The sequence below is a fragment of the Hyperolius riggenbachi genome, chromosome 3 (genome assembly GCF_040937935.1).
Source record: "Hyperolius riggenbachi isolate aHypRig1 chromosome 3, aHypRig1.pri, whole genome shotgun sequence".
NCBI classification, from domain to species: Eukaryota; Metazoa; Chordata; class Amphibia; order Anura; family Hyperoliidae; genus Hyperolius; species Hyperolius riggenbachi.
The window spans coordinates 6,531,655-6,550,065 of NC_090648.1; the positions used below are offsets into that span (position 1 = coordinate 6,531,655).

The following is an 18,411-nucleotide window of genomic DNA, read 5'->3' on the forward strand; positions in this document are numbered from 1 at the left end:
ACCGGCTACAGCCCCGTGAACCCCATGGAATACTGGGTCAAGAGACTGGACATCTGTCGTAAGCTTGCACAGTACGCCCTGGAAGTCCTGTCCTACCTCCCTTTCAGTGTCCTCTTCGAGAGATGATTCAGTGCGGCCGGTGGCCTGGTCACCGAGAAGCGCTCTCGGCTGTCCCACGCCTCTGTGGACAAACTCACCTTCCTGAAAATAAACCAGGCTTGGGTGGAAGGTGACTTCCTGGCCCCTATTGTCGGTGCCAGGGGACAAGAAGTGGCTTTTGCAGTTTAACCATGTCTGCCTTTCCAAAGCAATTTTACCTGCCTTGGTTCATTTTTTTGGCTGTGGTACTACCAGTGAGGTGCCATGGTTGTTCTGTGCTGCCACACTGACCGCTTAGTCCTCCTGACTTGCTACTAAAGTCTGCGTTCTCAGGGTCCACTGACAACTCTGCTATCATATCGTTGCTATCGCTGCAAGGAGAAAACAAAAGCATTGGCAAAAACCTCTCTGGGATATTTTTGTGGCGTAGCCCACTTGTCTCATCCTCCTCCAGTGGGACCACCACCACCAAGTGCCATTGGGAAGCACCATCGCCTCTGCGATTGCTTGAAGTGTATTTCCCTGTTTAAAAACAATTATTACCAATTACTAGCCGCATTTCAAGTGTTGATTTAACTTTAAAATCCATTTTCTCAAAAACTAAAAGTCCTTTTTGATTTTTTTTTTGTAAGTTGTAGCCCCTTGTCACCTTTATAATCCATGCAATTCTGGGGATTGTAGCGTGTATGGGGGCTTTGCTATTAACGTTAAAAGAAAATCCGGATCACGGGTTGTGAATAGTCGGGATTGACTCATTCACGTCAAAAATCCGGTTCGAATTCGTGATTCAGTTTCAAATCCGGAAAGCAATCACCATGGTTCCGGATTTTTTTTTTAACCACGGTTGTGGTTGTCGAATCCGTGGATCGGGGTATCCGAACACTACTATTCGCAGCTACTATCTTATATTCATTTTCAGTCAGCGTATTTTTTCAAATCTGAAAATGCAATTTTCGATGCACAAATAGCTTTGTTGGATATTTGTGAGCGACACTGGCCTCCCTGATCTTTTTTTTTTTTTTCCTTTCACTATGCAGTTTTTCTCCATCTAGGTCTGGAATTAATTGTTTAAGGGGGCAGAGGGGGTGGAGCTATGACCCCGCTCTATAAAGGTTAGCTGCAGGAGTGACTTTGCAGATTTGTTCCTTGAAACAAGAGAAGTGGTTTAGATTTTGACGATCTCTCGCCAATTGGATTAACAAACAATACTGACCGAAGGTAAAAAGTTTTCTGTTTTTCCTTATCCTTCTGTAAATGTTTTTGTATGTTTGCATTGTTCCACCTCTTGGAAAATTCCGTGTAAAATGAGCAGTTTGCCCTCCTGAGCGCAGATTTCCTGCGGGGACCGTAGCGTGGTATGTGTGTGATTGCATTACTAGTGCTGTGTGTTTTATGTGTAATGTTACTGCTTATCAGTGTGACAGTGTGTCGTGCGGTTGTGTCTTCATATCCTCTACTAGTGATGATGGGAATCTGCTTATCACGATAACGCAACATTGTGTTTAAAATTTCGCAATTACGGCCACATGTAACTACAATCAATTCCATTGATTTTGCATAAACCTTTCGTTATTTTGTGCAATTATGCATAATTTACATTAAGGTCAATGCCACCAGTCTTAGCGGTTAATAGCAAAGCCCCTATTGATACTATCATCACTAATATTGCTCGGTATGTTAGTAGGAATAGTGTTAAGGTGGCCATACACTCGTTAGATTAGCAGCAGATAGATCATCAGATAGATCTCTGATCTATCTGGTGTGTTTAGGAACATTGTTTACTAGGAACAGATTTCCAATAGATTTCAGTATGAAATCTATTGGAAATTCGATCTGACGGCATTTTTTTGCCATCAGATTTCTATTAGGTCCAATGCAAAATGATAAGCAATCCCAACAGATAGACCTAGATTTTCCAGCCTGCCAGATCGATTGAAATCAATCGAAATCGGCCGCAAATCGGTCGATTGGTCAATTGATTTGCAATCGACCAATTGATCGATCAATTTTGATCGGTCGGCCAAAAATCGGCTGAGTGTATGGGCCCCTTTAGTAAGAATGCCCACCAGATTCCAATCCCCCCACTAAAATGGGTATAGTACCCCTTACTTATTTCCACAAAGGGTAAAAAACACAACAATAAGCTCTAGTTAATGTTGCCTGCCAGTAACCATGAATGTATCCCCTGGCAATATCCTCTGGTTATGCTGCTGGAAGATCCCTGCGCACCCGCCCACACATCACTGACGGCTCTTGCTATACTAATTATAGCACGCCCCGGGAAAGCTTCTTTAAAAGTGCCTACAGGGCTCCTCATTGGTCCTATAACAGATCAAACTTCTCTCTACATAAAGATAGATAGATAGACAGACAGACAGACAGACAGACAGACAGACAGACAGACAGATAGATAGATAGATAGATAGATAGATAGATAGATAGATAGATAGATAGATAGATAGATGCTATACAGTGCGTTCTAAAAGTATTCGCCCCCCTTGAAGTTTTCCACATTTTGTCACATTACTGCCACAAACATGAATCAATTTTATTGGAATTCCATGTGAAAGACCAATACAAAGTGGTGTACACGTGAGAAGTGGAACGAAAATCATACATCATTCCAAACATTTTTTACAAATCAATAACTGCAAAGTGGGCTGTGCATAATTATTCAGCCCCCTTTGGTCTGAGTGCAGTCAGTTGCCTATAGACATTGCCTGATGAGTGCTAATGACTAAATAGAGTGCACCTGTGTGTAATCTAATGTCAGTACAAATACAGCTGCTCTGTGAGGGCCTCAGAGGTTGTCTAAGAGAATATTGGGAGCAACAACACTGTGAAGTCCAAAGAACACACAAGACAGGTCAGGGATCAAGTTATTGAGAAATTTAAAGCAGGCTTAGGCTACAAAAAGATTTCCAAAGCCTTGAACATCCTACGGAGCACTGTTTAAGCGATCATTCAGAAATGGAAGGAGTATGGCACAACTGTAAACCTACCAAGACAAGGCCATCCACCTAAACTCACAGGCCAAACAAGGAGAGCGCTGATCAGAAATGCAGTCAAGAGGCCCATGGTGACTCTGGACGAGCTGCAGAGATCTACAGCTCAGGTGGGGGAATCTGTCCATAGGACAACTATTAGCCATGCACTGTACAAAGTTGGCCTTTATGGAAGAGTGGCCACAAGAAAGCCATTGTTAACAGAAAAGCATAAGAAGTCCCGTTTGCAGTTTGCCACAAGCCATGTGGGGGACACAGCAACCATGTGGAAGAAGGTGCTCTGGTCAGATGAGACCAAAATTGAACTTTTTGGCCAAAATGCAAAATGCTATGTGTGGCAGAAAACTAACACTGCACATCACTCTGAACACACCGTCCCTACTGTCAAATATGGGGGTGGCAGCATCATGCTCTGGGGGTGCTTCTCTTCAGCAGGGACAGGGAAGCTGGTCAGAGTTGATGGGAAGATGGATGGAGCCAAATACAGGGCAAACTTGGAAGAAAACCTCTTGGAGTCTGCAAAAGACTTGAGACTGGGGTGGAGGTTCACCTTCCAGCAGGACAATGACCCTAAACATAAAGTCAGGGCAACAATGGAATGATTTAAAACAAAACATATCTATGTGTTAGAATGGCCCAGTCAAAGTCCAGATCTAAATCCAATCGAGAATCTGTGGCAAGATCTGAAAACTGCTGTTCACAAACGCTGTCCATCTAATCTGACTGAGCTGGAGCTGTTTTGCAAAGAAGAATGGGCAAGGATTTCAGTCTCTAGATGTGCAAAGCTGGTAGAGACATACCCTAAAAGACTGGCAGCTGTAATTGCAGCAAAAGGTGGTTCTACAAAGTATTGACTCAGGGGTCCGAATAATTATGCACACCCCACTTTGCAGTTATTTATTTGTAAAAAATGTTTGGAATCATGTATGATTTTCGATCCACTTCTCACGTGTGCACCACTTTGTATTGGTCTTTCATGTGGAATTCCAATAAAATTGATGCATGTTTGTGGCAGTAATGTGACAAAATGGGGAAAACTTCAAGGGGGCCGAATACTTTTGCAACCCACTGTATAGATAGATAGATAGATAGATAGATAGATAGATAGATAGATAGATAGATAGATAGATAGATACTGTAGATAGATAGATAGATAGATAGATAGATAGATAGATACTGTAGATAGATAGATAGATAGATAGATAGATAGATAGATAGATAGATAGATAGATAGATAGATAGATAGATAGATAGATAGATACTGTAGATAGATAGATAGATAGATAGATAGATAGATAGATAGATAGATAGATAGATAGATAGATAGATAGATAGATAGATAGATAGATACTGTAGATGATAGATAGATAGATAGATAGATAGATAGATAGATAGATAGATAGATAGATAGATAGATAGATAGATAGATAGATAGATAGATAGATACTGTAGATGATAGATAGATAGATAGATAGATAGATAGATAGATAGATAGATAGATAGATAGATAGATAGATAGATAGATAGATAGATAGATAATAGAATAGATAGATAGATAGATAGATAGATAGATAGATAGATAGATAGATAGATAGATAGATAGATAGATAGATAGATACTGTAGATAGATAGATAGATAGATAGATAGATAGATAGATAGATAGATAGATAGATAGATAGATAGATAGATAGATACTGTAGATAGATAGATAGATAGATAGATAGATAGATAGATAGATAGATAGATAGATAGATAGATAGATACTGTAGATGATAGATAGATAGATAGATAGATAGATAGATAGATAGATAGATAGATAGATAGATAGATAGATACTGTAGATAGATAGATAGATAGATAGATAGATAGATAGATAGATAGATAGATAGATAGATAGATAGATAGATAGATAGATAGATAGATACTGTAGATGATAGATAGATAGATAGATAGATAGATAGATAGATAGATAGATAGATAGATAGATAGATAATAGAATAGATAGATAGATAGATAGAGAGATAGATAGATAGATAGATAGATAGATAGATAGATAGATAGATAGATAGATAGATAGATAGATAGATAGATAGATAGATAGATAGATAGATAGATAGATAGATAGATAGATAGATAATAGAATAGATAGATAGATAGATAGATAGATAGATAGATAGATAGATAGATAGATAGATACTGTAGATGATAGATAGATAGATAGATAGATAGATAGATAGATAGATAATAGAATAGATAGATAGATAGATAGATAGATAGATAGTAGATAGATAGATAGATAGATAGATAGATAGATAGATAGATAGATAGATAGATAGATAGATAGAGAGATAGATAGATAGATAGATAGATAGATAGATAGATAGATAGATAGATAGATGATGTTGGCTCCCCCCTAATAATGTTGTGTTTCCTGCAGGATAATGAAGCTGTGTGCGCTGCTGCTGCTGTTCCTTATCCCGGCCCCCGGATCTCAGGCACAGCAAGGTCAGTGTACGGCCTGGAGGGTACAGGGGATCAGCTCTGAAGCATGTTGCAATACTCATTAGTAACTATTATTTTTCCTTTCAAAGTAAGCCATCATAAAGGTATCTGTGGTGCACCACCAACCTCACATAGGTATATAGTTAGTTTGGTTGATAAAAGACATCCGTCCATTGAGTTGAATCAGGATTGGTACAACATGAGCCTGCACCCTCACATACGCAGCTGATATAGAGGAAGGCAAGGAAAACCCGTACAAGCAGAAAGGATTAGGATGAAATGGAACTCAGGCAAGATAGCAGTTTTTGCCCATCACTGATGGTCATCTGGCTGTTTTAGTAAGATTTGGTGGGGGTAGCATCCAGCAGGCCCCTACACTCTCTCCAGGCCCTAGGGAGCTGCCTAATATTGCCTTGTAGATGATAAAAGATATACATACCTCCAGCCCCCTTCAGGCCATTGGCAAGCCGAACACTCCATGGCAAATTATGCCAGCAGAGGTTCCTCACTCGCTCCCCAGACTGTCCGCTCTGATGGTTAACACAAGGTAGTCAGATACCTGTTGGTCGAGGCATTCTCTGAGGGTGGATCCAGAAGCACCCAGTCAAGGTTCAGAAGTAGGGCCTCATATTGGACATGATCACCACATCACCGTCAGCAGCACATAGCCCGTTCTTGCAGGCGGGGGAGTGTTACTGGCACCTCTTTGACAGGAAATAGCTCTTCCTGTGCTACCACCATCGTGAAAAACACAATACAGCATGTGTTTCAGCTTGGTAGTGCTGCAGACACCAGCGGGTGGCGTGACAGGTAAAGTATAACTGCACGGGGCTCAGGAAGGGGGCCATATAACATTGTGGGGGGACAGTGGCCTGGTGTTTCCATCACATTCGTGATTATTGCATGCTGCTACCACTGAGCACCTAATCAAGCATGTCGGCCAGAGTTTTTCCAGCATGTCCAATGGATACATGCGACCAATTCCGTTCACCATCGTCGGTTGGGCATGCTCTTGTCAGCACCGTCCCGATTATAATGATCTGATCCGATGGTCGAGTTGAGTAATCTATGGACATGTTTAGGTGAAGTGGTAGTTAGGTTAGGATTAGCAGTAGTAAGAGAGTTAGTGCTAGGTGTGGCGACCCCTCCCCCACCCCCAATATTTCCAGTTTTCACAAAACAAACACACACCTACCTTCTCACCCCATCGTCTTTCCCTTTCTCGGGACTCTGCAGGCGCAGCCAGGGATCCCCTGTAATGTGCCAGCACTACCCTATCCACAGCACCCTGCAGCCTCCAATCACAAAGCTCCTGGTCAGGGGTGGAGTTTGGACACCCCAGCAAGCAGGAGGATCAGGGGAGGAGGAGGAGCTCTTGCCCAATGTCCTGGACTCTAGACAAACTACAGCTGAACAGCTGAACGACAGCCAGAGTGCCAAGCAGGGCAAGTATGTACAGCTGTGGGTGGGGCTTAACTGCGGGCTCGAGGGGGTAGGGATGAGCCCGTGTCTTGAGGGGGCCTAAACAGGAAATTAGGTGGCCGTGGTGATGATTGAAGTATGGATTGGTAGGCTCACATGCTGCACCTAGCTCCCACAATTACTAGTGCTGCCCCACTGCCCCCATATATATATGAGCAGGTGGTGGTCCGGGGGAAACTCCCCCCCATCCCCCCGGGTCAGTCCATGCCTGGTTTGCAGCTAAACTGATACAGAGATCGGGAATAAGGTGCAATAAAAGTGATTATTGCCAAGGTACTCGGGGTGTAAAACGTGCATACAATCATAAATGCAAACAACATGCAATCACTATGCAATCACTTAATGCAAGCTATATGCAAAGATCCATCAATCAAAGTAATAGAATGTGCACACAGGCCCCAGAAGCTAATTACTACAGTACTAGCTGATTGCCCGGCGTTGCCCGGGTATGTATTTGGCTGGTGTTGGCTCCGCCCACTTTTTCTAATCCTAACACACAATGGGCTTGATTCAGTAAACGGTGCTAACCCAGTTAGCATGCCTAAAGGCTTTGGGTGTGCTAACTAGGGTGCTAAGTAGTTAGTACATACAAACTACTTAGCACATGCAAACTACTTAGCACCGTAGTTAGGACATGCAAACTACTACTTAGCACCGTGCTAACTAGGGTGCTAAGCTCCATGGCTAAATCCCCCTGGTCTTGCTAATTATGATCTTGTAATAGATAGAATATTTGGAAATGTAAATTCAATCTGAGCTCTATATATTATGTGACGATCATTATATTATTGGTAACAATACCTCTCATCTTCCACAGTGATAATTGATGCTGAAGCTACTGTTGGAAAAGTTAGGAGGCGCACTGCTACACTGCATATTCTGTCATATGTTCCTTTTCTTTGTTCAATAAACACTGATTTGTAAAAAAAAATACATGTGCTAACTACGGTGCTAAGTAGTTTGCATGTGCTAACTACTTACCACGTGCAAAGCATGTTAGCACATGCAAAGTGGCTTTTCACTGGTGTGCTAACACTTAGCACCCTTTTCTGAATCAAGCCCAATTACTCAATGACCAAGTTTGTGAGCTTTGCCATCTTTGGCATCAATAATTTGCATTCAAATGAAAAAATCTGATTGGCTGTTTGTGGCTCCACCCCCTTTTCAGAAATTGAACCCCAGTCACCCAATGATCAACTGTACCAGGTTTGAGGCTTGTGCCATTAACAGTGCCAGAATGGCAGCAATTACATATTCCACTTGAAAATCAATAGGTGAATTTTGATTGGCTATTGTAGGCACCGCCCATTTTTCTAAATAGTAATCTCAGTCAGGGCTGGATTACCAACCAGGCAACAAAAGCAGTCGCTTGGGGCCCCATTCAGAGTCAAAGGGGCCCCATCAGCAAATAAACTAGCCCTTCCCATCCTGTCAGCGGTGGCTGGATGGTATAATGGTTAAAGGGACTCTGAGCAGTGCAGTAACTATGGAAAGATGCATATCATTTTAAAGCTCCCTTTCTCCTGTTTCCAATGATATATAAACCGCCGCCCTATGCCTTTCAGTTTTTGCTATTTTCGCGATCGAAATTTCGCAAAAATAGTGAAAACTAAAAGGCCGTTGGCCGTTTATCTATCATTGGAAACAGGAGAAAGGGAGCTTCAAAATGGTATGCATCTTTCCATAGTTACATTGTATTACACAGGACGACTTTTCTCCAAAGTTGGCAGCTCGATTCAGCACAATGCAATGAAATATAAGGAACCCAGGGGGATATAATTACAAACATCATGCTGGTAGGTGTGAGGATGTAATGAATTAGTTGTGGGTATGCTTAAAGGCATACCCACAGGCACTGCTTGGAGTCCCTTTAAGGGCTCTGCCTCTGACACAGGAGACCAGGGTTCGAATCTCGGCTCTGCCTGTTCAGTAAGCCAGCACCTATTCAGTAGGAGACCTTAGGCAAGTCTCTCTAACACTGCTACTGCCTATAGGGCGCGTCCTAGTGGCTGCAGCTCTGGCGCTTTGAGTCCGCCAGGAGAAAAGCGCGATATAAATGTTATTTGTCTTGTCTTGTCAAATGATGCCGTGCGCTGCTGATTGTCTTCAGAGCCAGGCTCTCCTCCTAGGTCCCCCTCCTGCTACTGTGCGCTCTGCTGCTGCCCACTCCTCCCTCCCTTCCCACAGAGAACCACAGCTGCAGCAAGAATGATAGCAGCAAATGGCAAACGCTCACTCACCTATCCATGATCCAAGCAATAGAAATCCCGTCATCTGAAACCCATCTGTCTCTTCTACAGTGCAGCCGCTCGCTCTGAACTTCCTGATTCTCAGATCAGACAGGAAGTAGGAAGAAGTAATAGTAGTAGTAACAGAGCGGAAGCACTCTAGAGGAGACAGATGGGCTCTGGATGACGGGACCTCTATTGCTTGGATCGCAATAGGTGAATGTGATTCATCTGGTGCTGTCATTCTCCCCCGCTGCGGCTGCCTTCTCTGCTGGACTATCGTATTCACTGGGATGGAGGCTGCATGGTGGCTGTCTAGTTTGGGAGGAAATTGGTTGTTCGGTGGTGGGAGTAGTTATGTAATTTTGTCTGGGGAACGGCTTCCGGTTTGGCGGTGTCCAGAGCTTTCTGCTATTGCCAGGCTGGAGATGCAGGGGGAAAGTGCTGCTGCTGTGATATCTGGCGCCCTCTTCACAGGGGTGCCCCAGCCCCTGAGTGCAAATGTCCCAGCCATTCATCTCTCACTCTGCATTTTGCCGCTGCTATTCCCTGCATTGTGCACCCACAGAGGAAAGCGGGCTGTTGCCCATAGCAACCAGTAGCTCGGCTGCCCCGGTGTGTGCGGCATGTTGCTGTGCAGCTGCATCTTCTGATTCTATTACGACATGATGGGGGGGGGGCAAATCAGATACTTTGCTTAGGGCCCCATTTAGCCTTAATCCGGCTCTGATCTCAGTCACCCAGTGACCATCTGTGCAAAGTTTGAGAACCCTACCATTAACAGTGTAAGAATTTCTGCTGTTTACATTTTCCCAGTGAAATGTGTATTTGTCTCCACCCACTGATGGCCCGCTTATGTATTTGACTAGTGTTGGCTCCGCCCACTTTCTAACCCTAACACACAAACACTCAATGACCAAGTTTGTGAGCTTTGGGGTCTTTAGCATCAATAATTTGTATATTCCCGTAGAAATTAAACAAATCAGATTGGCTGTGTGTGTCCCTCTCCGGCATTTGAACCCCAGTCTCCCAATGACCAACTGTAGCAGGTGAAAATCAACAGGTGAATTTTGATTGGCTTTTTGAGGCTCTACCCATTTTTCTGAATATTAATCTCAGTCACCCAGTGACCAACTATGCAAAGTTTTGGAACTCTACCATAAACAGTGTAAGAAGGAACGCAGCCTACATTTTCCCAGTGAAATTTGGCTCCGCCCACTTTTTGTAGCCTGGACACACAGTCACTCAGTGACCAAGTTTGTGAGCTTTGGGGTCCTTGGCATCAATTATTTGTATTTTCCAATGAAATGAAACTGTTTGTGGCTCTGTCCCCTTTTCTGAATTTGAAGCCCAGTGACCCAATGACTAACTGTACCAGGTTTGAGGCTTGTGCCACTAACAGTGTAAGAATGGCAGCAATTTTAATATTCCCCTTGAAAATAAACAGGTGACTTTGATTGACTTTTTTAGGCTCCCTGCCATTAACGGTGAAGAAGGGCTGCAGTTTACATTTTCCCAGAAAAATCTGTGTTTGACTCCACCCACTTTTTGTAACCTTGACACACAGTCACTACTCAATGACCAAGTTTGTGAGCTTTTGGGTTCCTGGCATCAAAATTGTGCTAATGGAAGCAGTTTATCCAGCAAAGAAATCTGGCTGTTTTTGGCTCCGCCTCTAACAGAATGTTAACCCCAGTCACTTAACGACCGACTGAAGCAGGTTTGAGGCCTCTGCCATTAACAGTGTAAGAATGGCAGCAGTTTAAATATTCCCCTTGAAAATCAATAGGTGAATTTTCATTGGCTCTTGTAGGCTCCACCTACTTTTCCAAAGATTAATCCTAGTCCCCCAGTGACCACCTGTGTCAAGTTTGAGAACCCTGCCATTAACAGTGTATGATAAGCTGCAGTTTATATTTTCCAATGTAAAAAGTGTGGGGACTCTGGCTTGATTGCTGTGAGAATGGCAGCCTTTTACATTATTTCCATTGACATGAATGGGTGAAATCTGATTTGCTGTTTGTAGCTCCGCCCAGGTGTGCAGGGGGGACGCGAGACCCCCAGTACATATCATCCCAGGTAGTGAGGGATCTGTATACCAAGTTTCGTTCAAATTGGTCAAGCCGTTTTCGAGTGATCGCGACACACACACTGTACACACACACACACACACACACACACACACACACACACACACACACACACACACACACACACACACACACACACACACACACACACACACACACACTATACACACACACACACACACACACACACACACACACACACACACACACACACACACACACACATACACACATACACACAAAGATACATACATCCGATTTTATACAGTATATATAGATATAAAAAATATACAACAGGCAGCAGTACAGGAAGGAACAGACAAGGTCAGGACGGAAGTTCAGCAGCAGAATATCAGATACAGGCATGGGAGGGAGCAGAGTCAAGGCAAGATACAGGTTCAGCAACAGGGTAATCAGATCAGGAAACAGGAGTGTCCAGAATACTCAGGCCTGGGACTCCCAGGCTGGGAGAACAAAGTTCTGGAAGCTAACAGGAGGAAGAGGCAGTTCTTAAAGAGAACCTGTACTGAGTAAAAATATTTAAAATAAACACATGAGGTAACTTCAAATGAACATTGCATAGTTACCTTGCCATCAGTTCCTCTCAGAAGCGCACCATTTTCTTCTGACAATAATCCCATCCAGTTCTGACAATATTTTGTCAGATCTGAAATATATCAGTTGCTGTCAGTAAAATATCAGTTGCTGTCAGTTATAGCTGAGAGGAAAACTGATGAACCACCCGCAGGCCATAATGGGAACTGCAAGTCCTTGCCCATATAGTCAATGAATGGAAAACTACTGGTGGATGGTGGATGTCCAGGGCTGCCAAAATCAGGAAACAGCTACCTGCTGGTGGATGGTGGAAGTCCAGGGCAGTGTAACTCCATACTACCACCAGCAGGCAGGAAATAGCGGACCATGGTTCCTAACAGCTGCACCATGCAGTAAGACATCCGGGGGTCCCATGTTTTATAAAAAACAGAATCCACGGTTTTTAATGTTTGACAATATTTTTTGCTGATGTCATGATGGAGTCAACTTTTTGGATGATGGCCGAGAAAGATAAGTTATTAGATCTCCAACTGGCAGCTATATAGATTTGTGTGGCATTGGAGATGTGCTGGATGAGCCTGTGGCTTGGGTGTTTTGTCCTCGAGGGCTTATGGCCCAAGAGAAGGACCCCAGTGTCCTGATTGGATTGGCATTGGAGGACTTCTGAGATCAGATGAACAATCGTTCCCCACAGGGCCAGAACTTGAGGACACCAACCATGAGCTAGGGAACCAGTACAATTGCAATCTTAGAAACATAAAGGAGAATTGTACTTCTGCATGAGATGATGCCTATGGGGTGAAAGGTAAGTATAATGGAGGAGTTAGAGGGAGACCTTAATAGCCAAACTATGGAGGTTTCCCTTAGCTACTATTTCTAAGCAGTGGCGGACATATGGCCGTGCAGGCCGTGCCGCCGCACGAGGGCCCCTGAAGTTCCGTTGCTTCAGGGGCCCATTAAGTATTGCTGTTTTTTTTTTTTATTGTACTTTTTTTTTTTACCTGGGGGGCCCCGACTCCTCCCCCCTCACCTCGGGGCCCCCCCTCATGCCTCGGGGCCCCCCCTCATGCAGCGGGAGAGCGGAAAATACAGGAAGTCTCCGGGGCTCCAGCAGACGCTAGAGGCCCAGCCGCTTGGTCTCCGATATGTCTCCAAGTTGGGGGAGGGGGGCCCCTGAGGTGAGGGAGGGAGGGAGGATAGGAGTCGGGCCCCCCACCCGAATAGCTACCCACCCACCCGGCTACCTACCTACCTACCCACCCGGCTACCTACCCGGCTACCTACCCACCCGGCTACCTAACCACCCTGCCGGCTACCTACCCACCCGGCTACCTACTTACCCGGCTACCTAACCACCCACCCGGCTACCTACCCACCCGGCTACCTACACGCCTACCCGGCTACCTACCCGGCTACCTAACCACCCACCCGGCTACCTACCTAAAGACCCACCAGGCTACCTACCTACCCACCCACCAGGCTACCTACCCACCTGGCTACCCAGCCACCCACCAGGCTACCTACCCACCCGGCTACCCAGCCACCCACCAGGCTACCTACCCACCCAGCTAAGGGCTGCCTACCTACCCACCCACCAGGCTGCCTTCCTACCTACCCACCAGGCTACCTACCCACCAGGCTACCTACCTACCCACTCACCCACCAGGCTACCTACCAACCCAACCACCCATGGGAGCTGCGCGCCGGATGGAGGCTGGGACAGGAGGTGTGCTGCTGCAGGTGAGTAAATGTTTTTTTTTATTATTTATATTAGCAGGTGTATGTTCTGGGCAGGTCTGCCACATGATTGCGTGTATGTTCTGGGCAGGTCTGCCACATGATTGCATGTATGTTCTGGGCAAATTTGCTACATGATTGCATGTGTTTTCTGGGCAAATCTGCCGACATGATTGCACGTATTTTCTGGGCATATCTGCCGACATGATTGCACGTATTTTCTGGGCATATCTGCCGACATGATTGCACGTATTTTCTGGGCATATCTGCCGACATGATTGCACGTATTTTCTGGGCGTATCTGCCGACATGATTGCACATATTTTCTGGGCATATCTGCGAACATGATTGCACGTATTTTCTGGGCATATCTGCCGACATGATTGCACGTATTTTCTGGGCATATCTGCCGACATGATTGCACGTATTTTCTGGGCATATCTGCCGACATGATTGCACGTATTTTCTGGGCATATCTGCCGACATGATTGCACGTATTTTCTGGGCGTATCTGCCGACATGTTTGCACGTATTTTCTGGGCATATCTGCCGACATGATTGCACGTATTTTCTGGGCATATCTGCCGACATGATTGCACGTATTTTCTGGGCATATCTGCCGACATGATTGCACGTATTTTCTGGGCATATCTGCCTCTGCCGACATGATTGAATGTATTTTCTGGGCAAATCTGCCGACATGTTTGAATGTATTTTCTGGGCAAATCTGCCGACATGATTGAATGTATTTTCTGGGCAAATCTGCCGACATGATTGCACGTATTTTCTGGGCATATCTGCCGACATCATTGCATGTATTTTCTGGGCATATCTGCCGACATCATTGCACGTATTTTCTGGGCATATCTGCCGACATCATTGCACGTATTTTCTGGGCATATCTGCCGACATCATTGCACGTATTTTCTGGGCATATCTGCCGACATCATTGCACGTATTTTCTGGGCATATCTGCCGACATGATTGAATGTATTTTCTGGGCACATCTGCTCACATTATGTGTATTTTCTTGAGAAAACCTGCACAATTATGTGAATTTTCTGGGGAAAGGGTCACCAAAACTTGGGCCCTCTGTCTTTGCGTTGCACTTTTCAAGGGAACCCGAGGTGAGAATAATCTTGAGGCTGCCATATTTCTCTCCTTTTAAGTAATACCAGTTGCCTGGTTGCCGTGCTGGTCCTCTGCCTCTAATTCTTTCAACCACAGACCCTGAACAAGCATGCAGCAGGTCAGGGGTTTCTGACAATATTGTCAGAACTGACAAGATTAGCTGCATGCTTGTTTCTGGTGTAATTCAGTTCACTACTACAGCCAAATAGATCAGCAGGGCTGCCAGGCAACTAGTATTGTTTAAAAGGAAATAAATATGGCAGCCTCCATATCACTCTCACCCCGGGATCACTTTAAATTACAGTTAGCTCCGCCCTTAACTGGTCATTGTCACGCCCATTTTTTTAGGTTCTATCCACACCCATTTTTTGCAGGTTATAACCACGCCCATTTTTTGCCGCGGCGCGCTTCGTGCGCCGCAGGTCAGGGGGGCCCACAATTGAGATTTTGCACAGGGGCCCACTGCTAGCTGTGTCTGCCACTGTTTCTAAGCAATCCCCCCACTCAGAATGCCACAGGGACATCTGCTGACTGCTGTAGTTCAAAGCCAAGCATGTTCATTCAATGGTGAAGACTTCTTACTGATTACCAAGCAATCATCTTCAGCCTTCATGTGTTGTGTGTTGTCTTTTGTCTCCTAGATTTGAGTGGTAAGGTCTTCCTCTTCCCGAAAGAAACCAGCTCAGATTATGTGATCCTAACACCAAAGGTTGCCAAGCCCTTGGAGAAAGTCACCGTCTGTCTACGTTCCTATTCTGATCTGTCGCGAAACTACGCTACCTTTTCCTTAGCTACTCAAGACCGCTACAATGCCTTCTTAATCTTCTTTCAACCCCCAAGTATCTGTTCTATCCATATATATGATGAAGAGCTGCAATTTATTGTAGACTCGGAGGCTTTACAGTGGAAACAGACCTGTGTGACTTGGGACTCTCAGACTGGAGTGGTCCAGCTTTGGATCAATGGAAAGCTCTACCCCAGGAAAGTCTCAGGGAGAAAGTTTCCTATTCCAGAACAGACCAGTATAATCCTCGCCCAGGATCAAGACTCTTTTGGGGGCAGGTTTGAAGCTTCTCAGTCACTTGTTGGGGAAATCAGTGATGTCCACATGTGGGATGAAGTGTTGTCCCCAGAAGACTTGCAGAAAGTCCTCTATGGTGGCCACTCTGGAAATCTCATTAGCTGGAAGTCTCTTCACTATGGAGTTAAAGGGAATGTTCTTGTCCAGCCTAAACTGCAGTGCAGGTCTTGGGGGTACAGCAGCTCCCAATACACATCTTGCAGTTAAGAGCCCAGCTCCGCCCAACTGACAGTGGTTCATATTGTATTCTTCAACCACGTTAGCTGTCCAACAATGGCCGTATTGCACTAAACGGCAGTACAGTTGCTGTGCACAGGCAGTACATGGCATTTTTACTGATGCTAAGGCCATGACATGGCATACAAATCTGGTCAACAACACTTGAGTAGAGAAAGCGTTCACCAGACCGTGACTCGTTGTAAGCAGGCCTTCATTAGAGCATACTTTTACTTGAATATACCTTCATTAGTGTATTTTATGCATAGCAATTTGGCAATAGTCATCATTAAAGAACAATTATCAAAGAAACTGTTTTTCTGTAAACCCCCCATACCTATAGAACTTTTAGCCAGCAACACTAGAAAGCTTTTCAGAGGTCTCTCAGCACAGCCTGTGTGAATAAAAACCTTGTTTACCAGCTGTCTTGTAACAATTTTGTGTCGGGGAGGGTGAGGCAGAGCTGAACTGTAACCTGGCTGTAAACTGTTTACCTTGCACTGCGTGGCAGAGAGAGAGACACACAGACAGGAACACACAGAGCTGCAGCTGAAGAATATTTACACACAGTTAAAGCTATATTTCTGCTTTATATTATTCTGAACAGATTCTAGTCACAGTATTACAGCCAGTGAAGATTGTTTCTGTATGCTGAATGTGCTGAGCACAGTTGTCCATAGTAATGTCCATAGTGAAAATTGTTCTCTGTAAATCCCCCTGTATCATGTCCCCTCCCCCCACATTATCCCATACTCCAGATGGGGCCTCACAAGTGATTTATACAGAGGGAGTAGTGTGTGCCCCTCCCCCTGCATCATGTCCCCTCCCTCTGCATCATGTCTCCTCCCCCCACATTATCCCATACTCCAGATGTGGCCTCATAAGTGATTTATACAGAGGGAGTAGTGTGTGCCCCTCCCCCTGCATTATGTCCCCTCCCCCCGCTTCATGTCCCCTCCCCCTGCATCATGTCCCCTCCCCCTGCATTATCCCATACTCCAGATGTGGCCTCACAAGTGATTATATAGAGGGAGTAGTGTGTGCCCCTCCCCCTGCATCATGTACCCTCCTCCTGCATCATGTCCCCTCCCCCACATAATGTCTCCTCCCCCTGAATCATGTCCCCTCCCCCTGAATCATGTCTCCTCCCCCCGCATTATTCCATACTCCAGATGTGGCCTCACAAGTGATTTATACAGAGGGAGTAGTGTGTGCCCCTCCCCCTGCATCATGTCCCCTCCCCCCGCTTCATGTCCCCTCCCCCTGCATCATGTCCCCTCCCCCTGCATTATCCCATACTCCAGATGTGGCCTCACAAGTGATTATACAGAGGGAGTAGTGTGTGCCCCTCCCCCTGCATCATGTCTCCACCCCCTGCATTATTCCATACTCCAGATGTGGCCTCACAAGTGATTTATACAGAGGGAGTAGTGTGTGCCCCTCCCCCTGCATCATGTCCCCTCCCCCCGCTTCATGTCCCCTCCCCCTGCATCATGTTCGCTCCCCCTGAATTATCCCATACTCCAGATGTGGCCTCACAAGTGATTATACAGAGGGAGTTGTGTGTGCCCCTCCCCCTGCATCATGTCTCTTCCCCTGCATCATGTCTCTTCCCCCCGCATTATTCCATACTCCAGATGTGGCCTCACAAGTGATTTATACAGAGGGAGTAGTGTGTGCCCCTCCCCCTGCATCATGTCCCCTCCCCCCACATTATCCCATACTCCAGATGTGGCCTCACAAGTGATTTATACAGAGGGAGTAGTGTGTGCCCCTCCCCCTGCAGCATGTCCCCTCCCCCTGCATCATGTCTCCTCCCCCTGCATTATCCCATACTCCAGATGTGGCCTCACAAGTGATTTATACAGAGGGAGTAGCGTGTGTCCCTCCCCCAGCATCATGTCCCCTCCCCCTGTATCATGTCCCCTCCCCCGCATTATCCCATACTCCAGATGTGGCCTCACAAGTGATTTATACAGAGGGAGTAGTGTGTGCCCCTCCCCCTGCATCATGTCTCCTCCCCCTGCATCATGTCTCCTCCCCCTGCATTATCCCATACTCCAGATGTGGCCTCACAAGTGATTTATACAGAGGGAGTAGTGTGTGCCCCTCCCCCTGCATCATGCCCCCCCCACACACACACTATACTCCCCCCCCTCCCCCACTATACTCCATATGGGGCCTCAACAGTGATTTATACAGAGGGAGTAGAGTGTGCCCCTCCGCCTGCATCATGTCCCCTCCCCCACACACACACACACTTTAACCCCCCCTCCCCCACTAT

At 45.5% G+C, this 18,411-nt stretch overlaps 1 protein-coding gene across 1 annotated transcript; it reads left to right on the top strand.

Annotated features, from left to right (window-relative positions):
- The first annotated feature begins 1,232 nt into the window (after positions 1-1,232).
- On the top strand, positions 1,233-17,102 carry LOC137560833 (C-reactive protein-like). The gene is made up of 3 exons (XM_068271969.1): positions 1,233-1,317; positions 5,543-5,610; positions 15,472-17,102. The coding sequence occupies exons 2-3, from the start codon at positions 5,547-5,549 to the stop codon at positions 16,116-16,118; spliced, it is 711 nt and encodes a 236-aa protein (XP_068128070.1). The 5' UTR covers positions 1,233-1,317; positions 5,543-5,546; the 3' UTR covers positions 16,119-17,102.
- Positions 17,103-18,411: the final 1,309 nt, after the last annotated feature.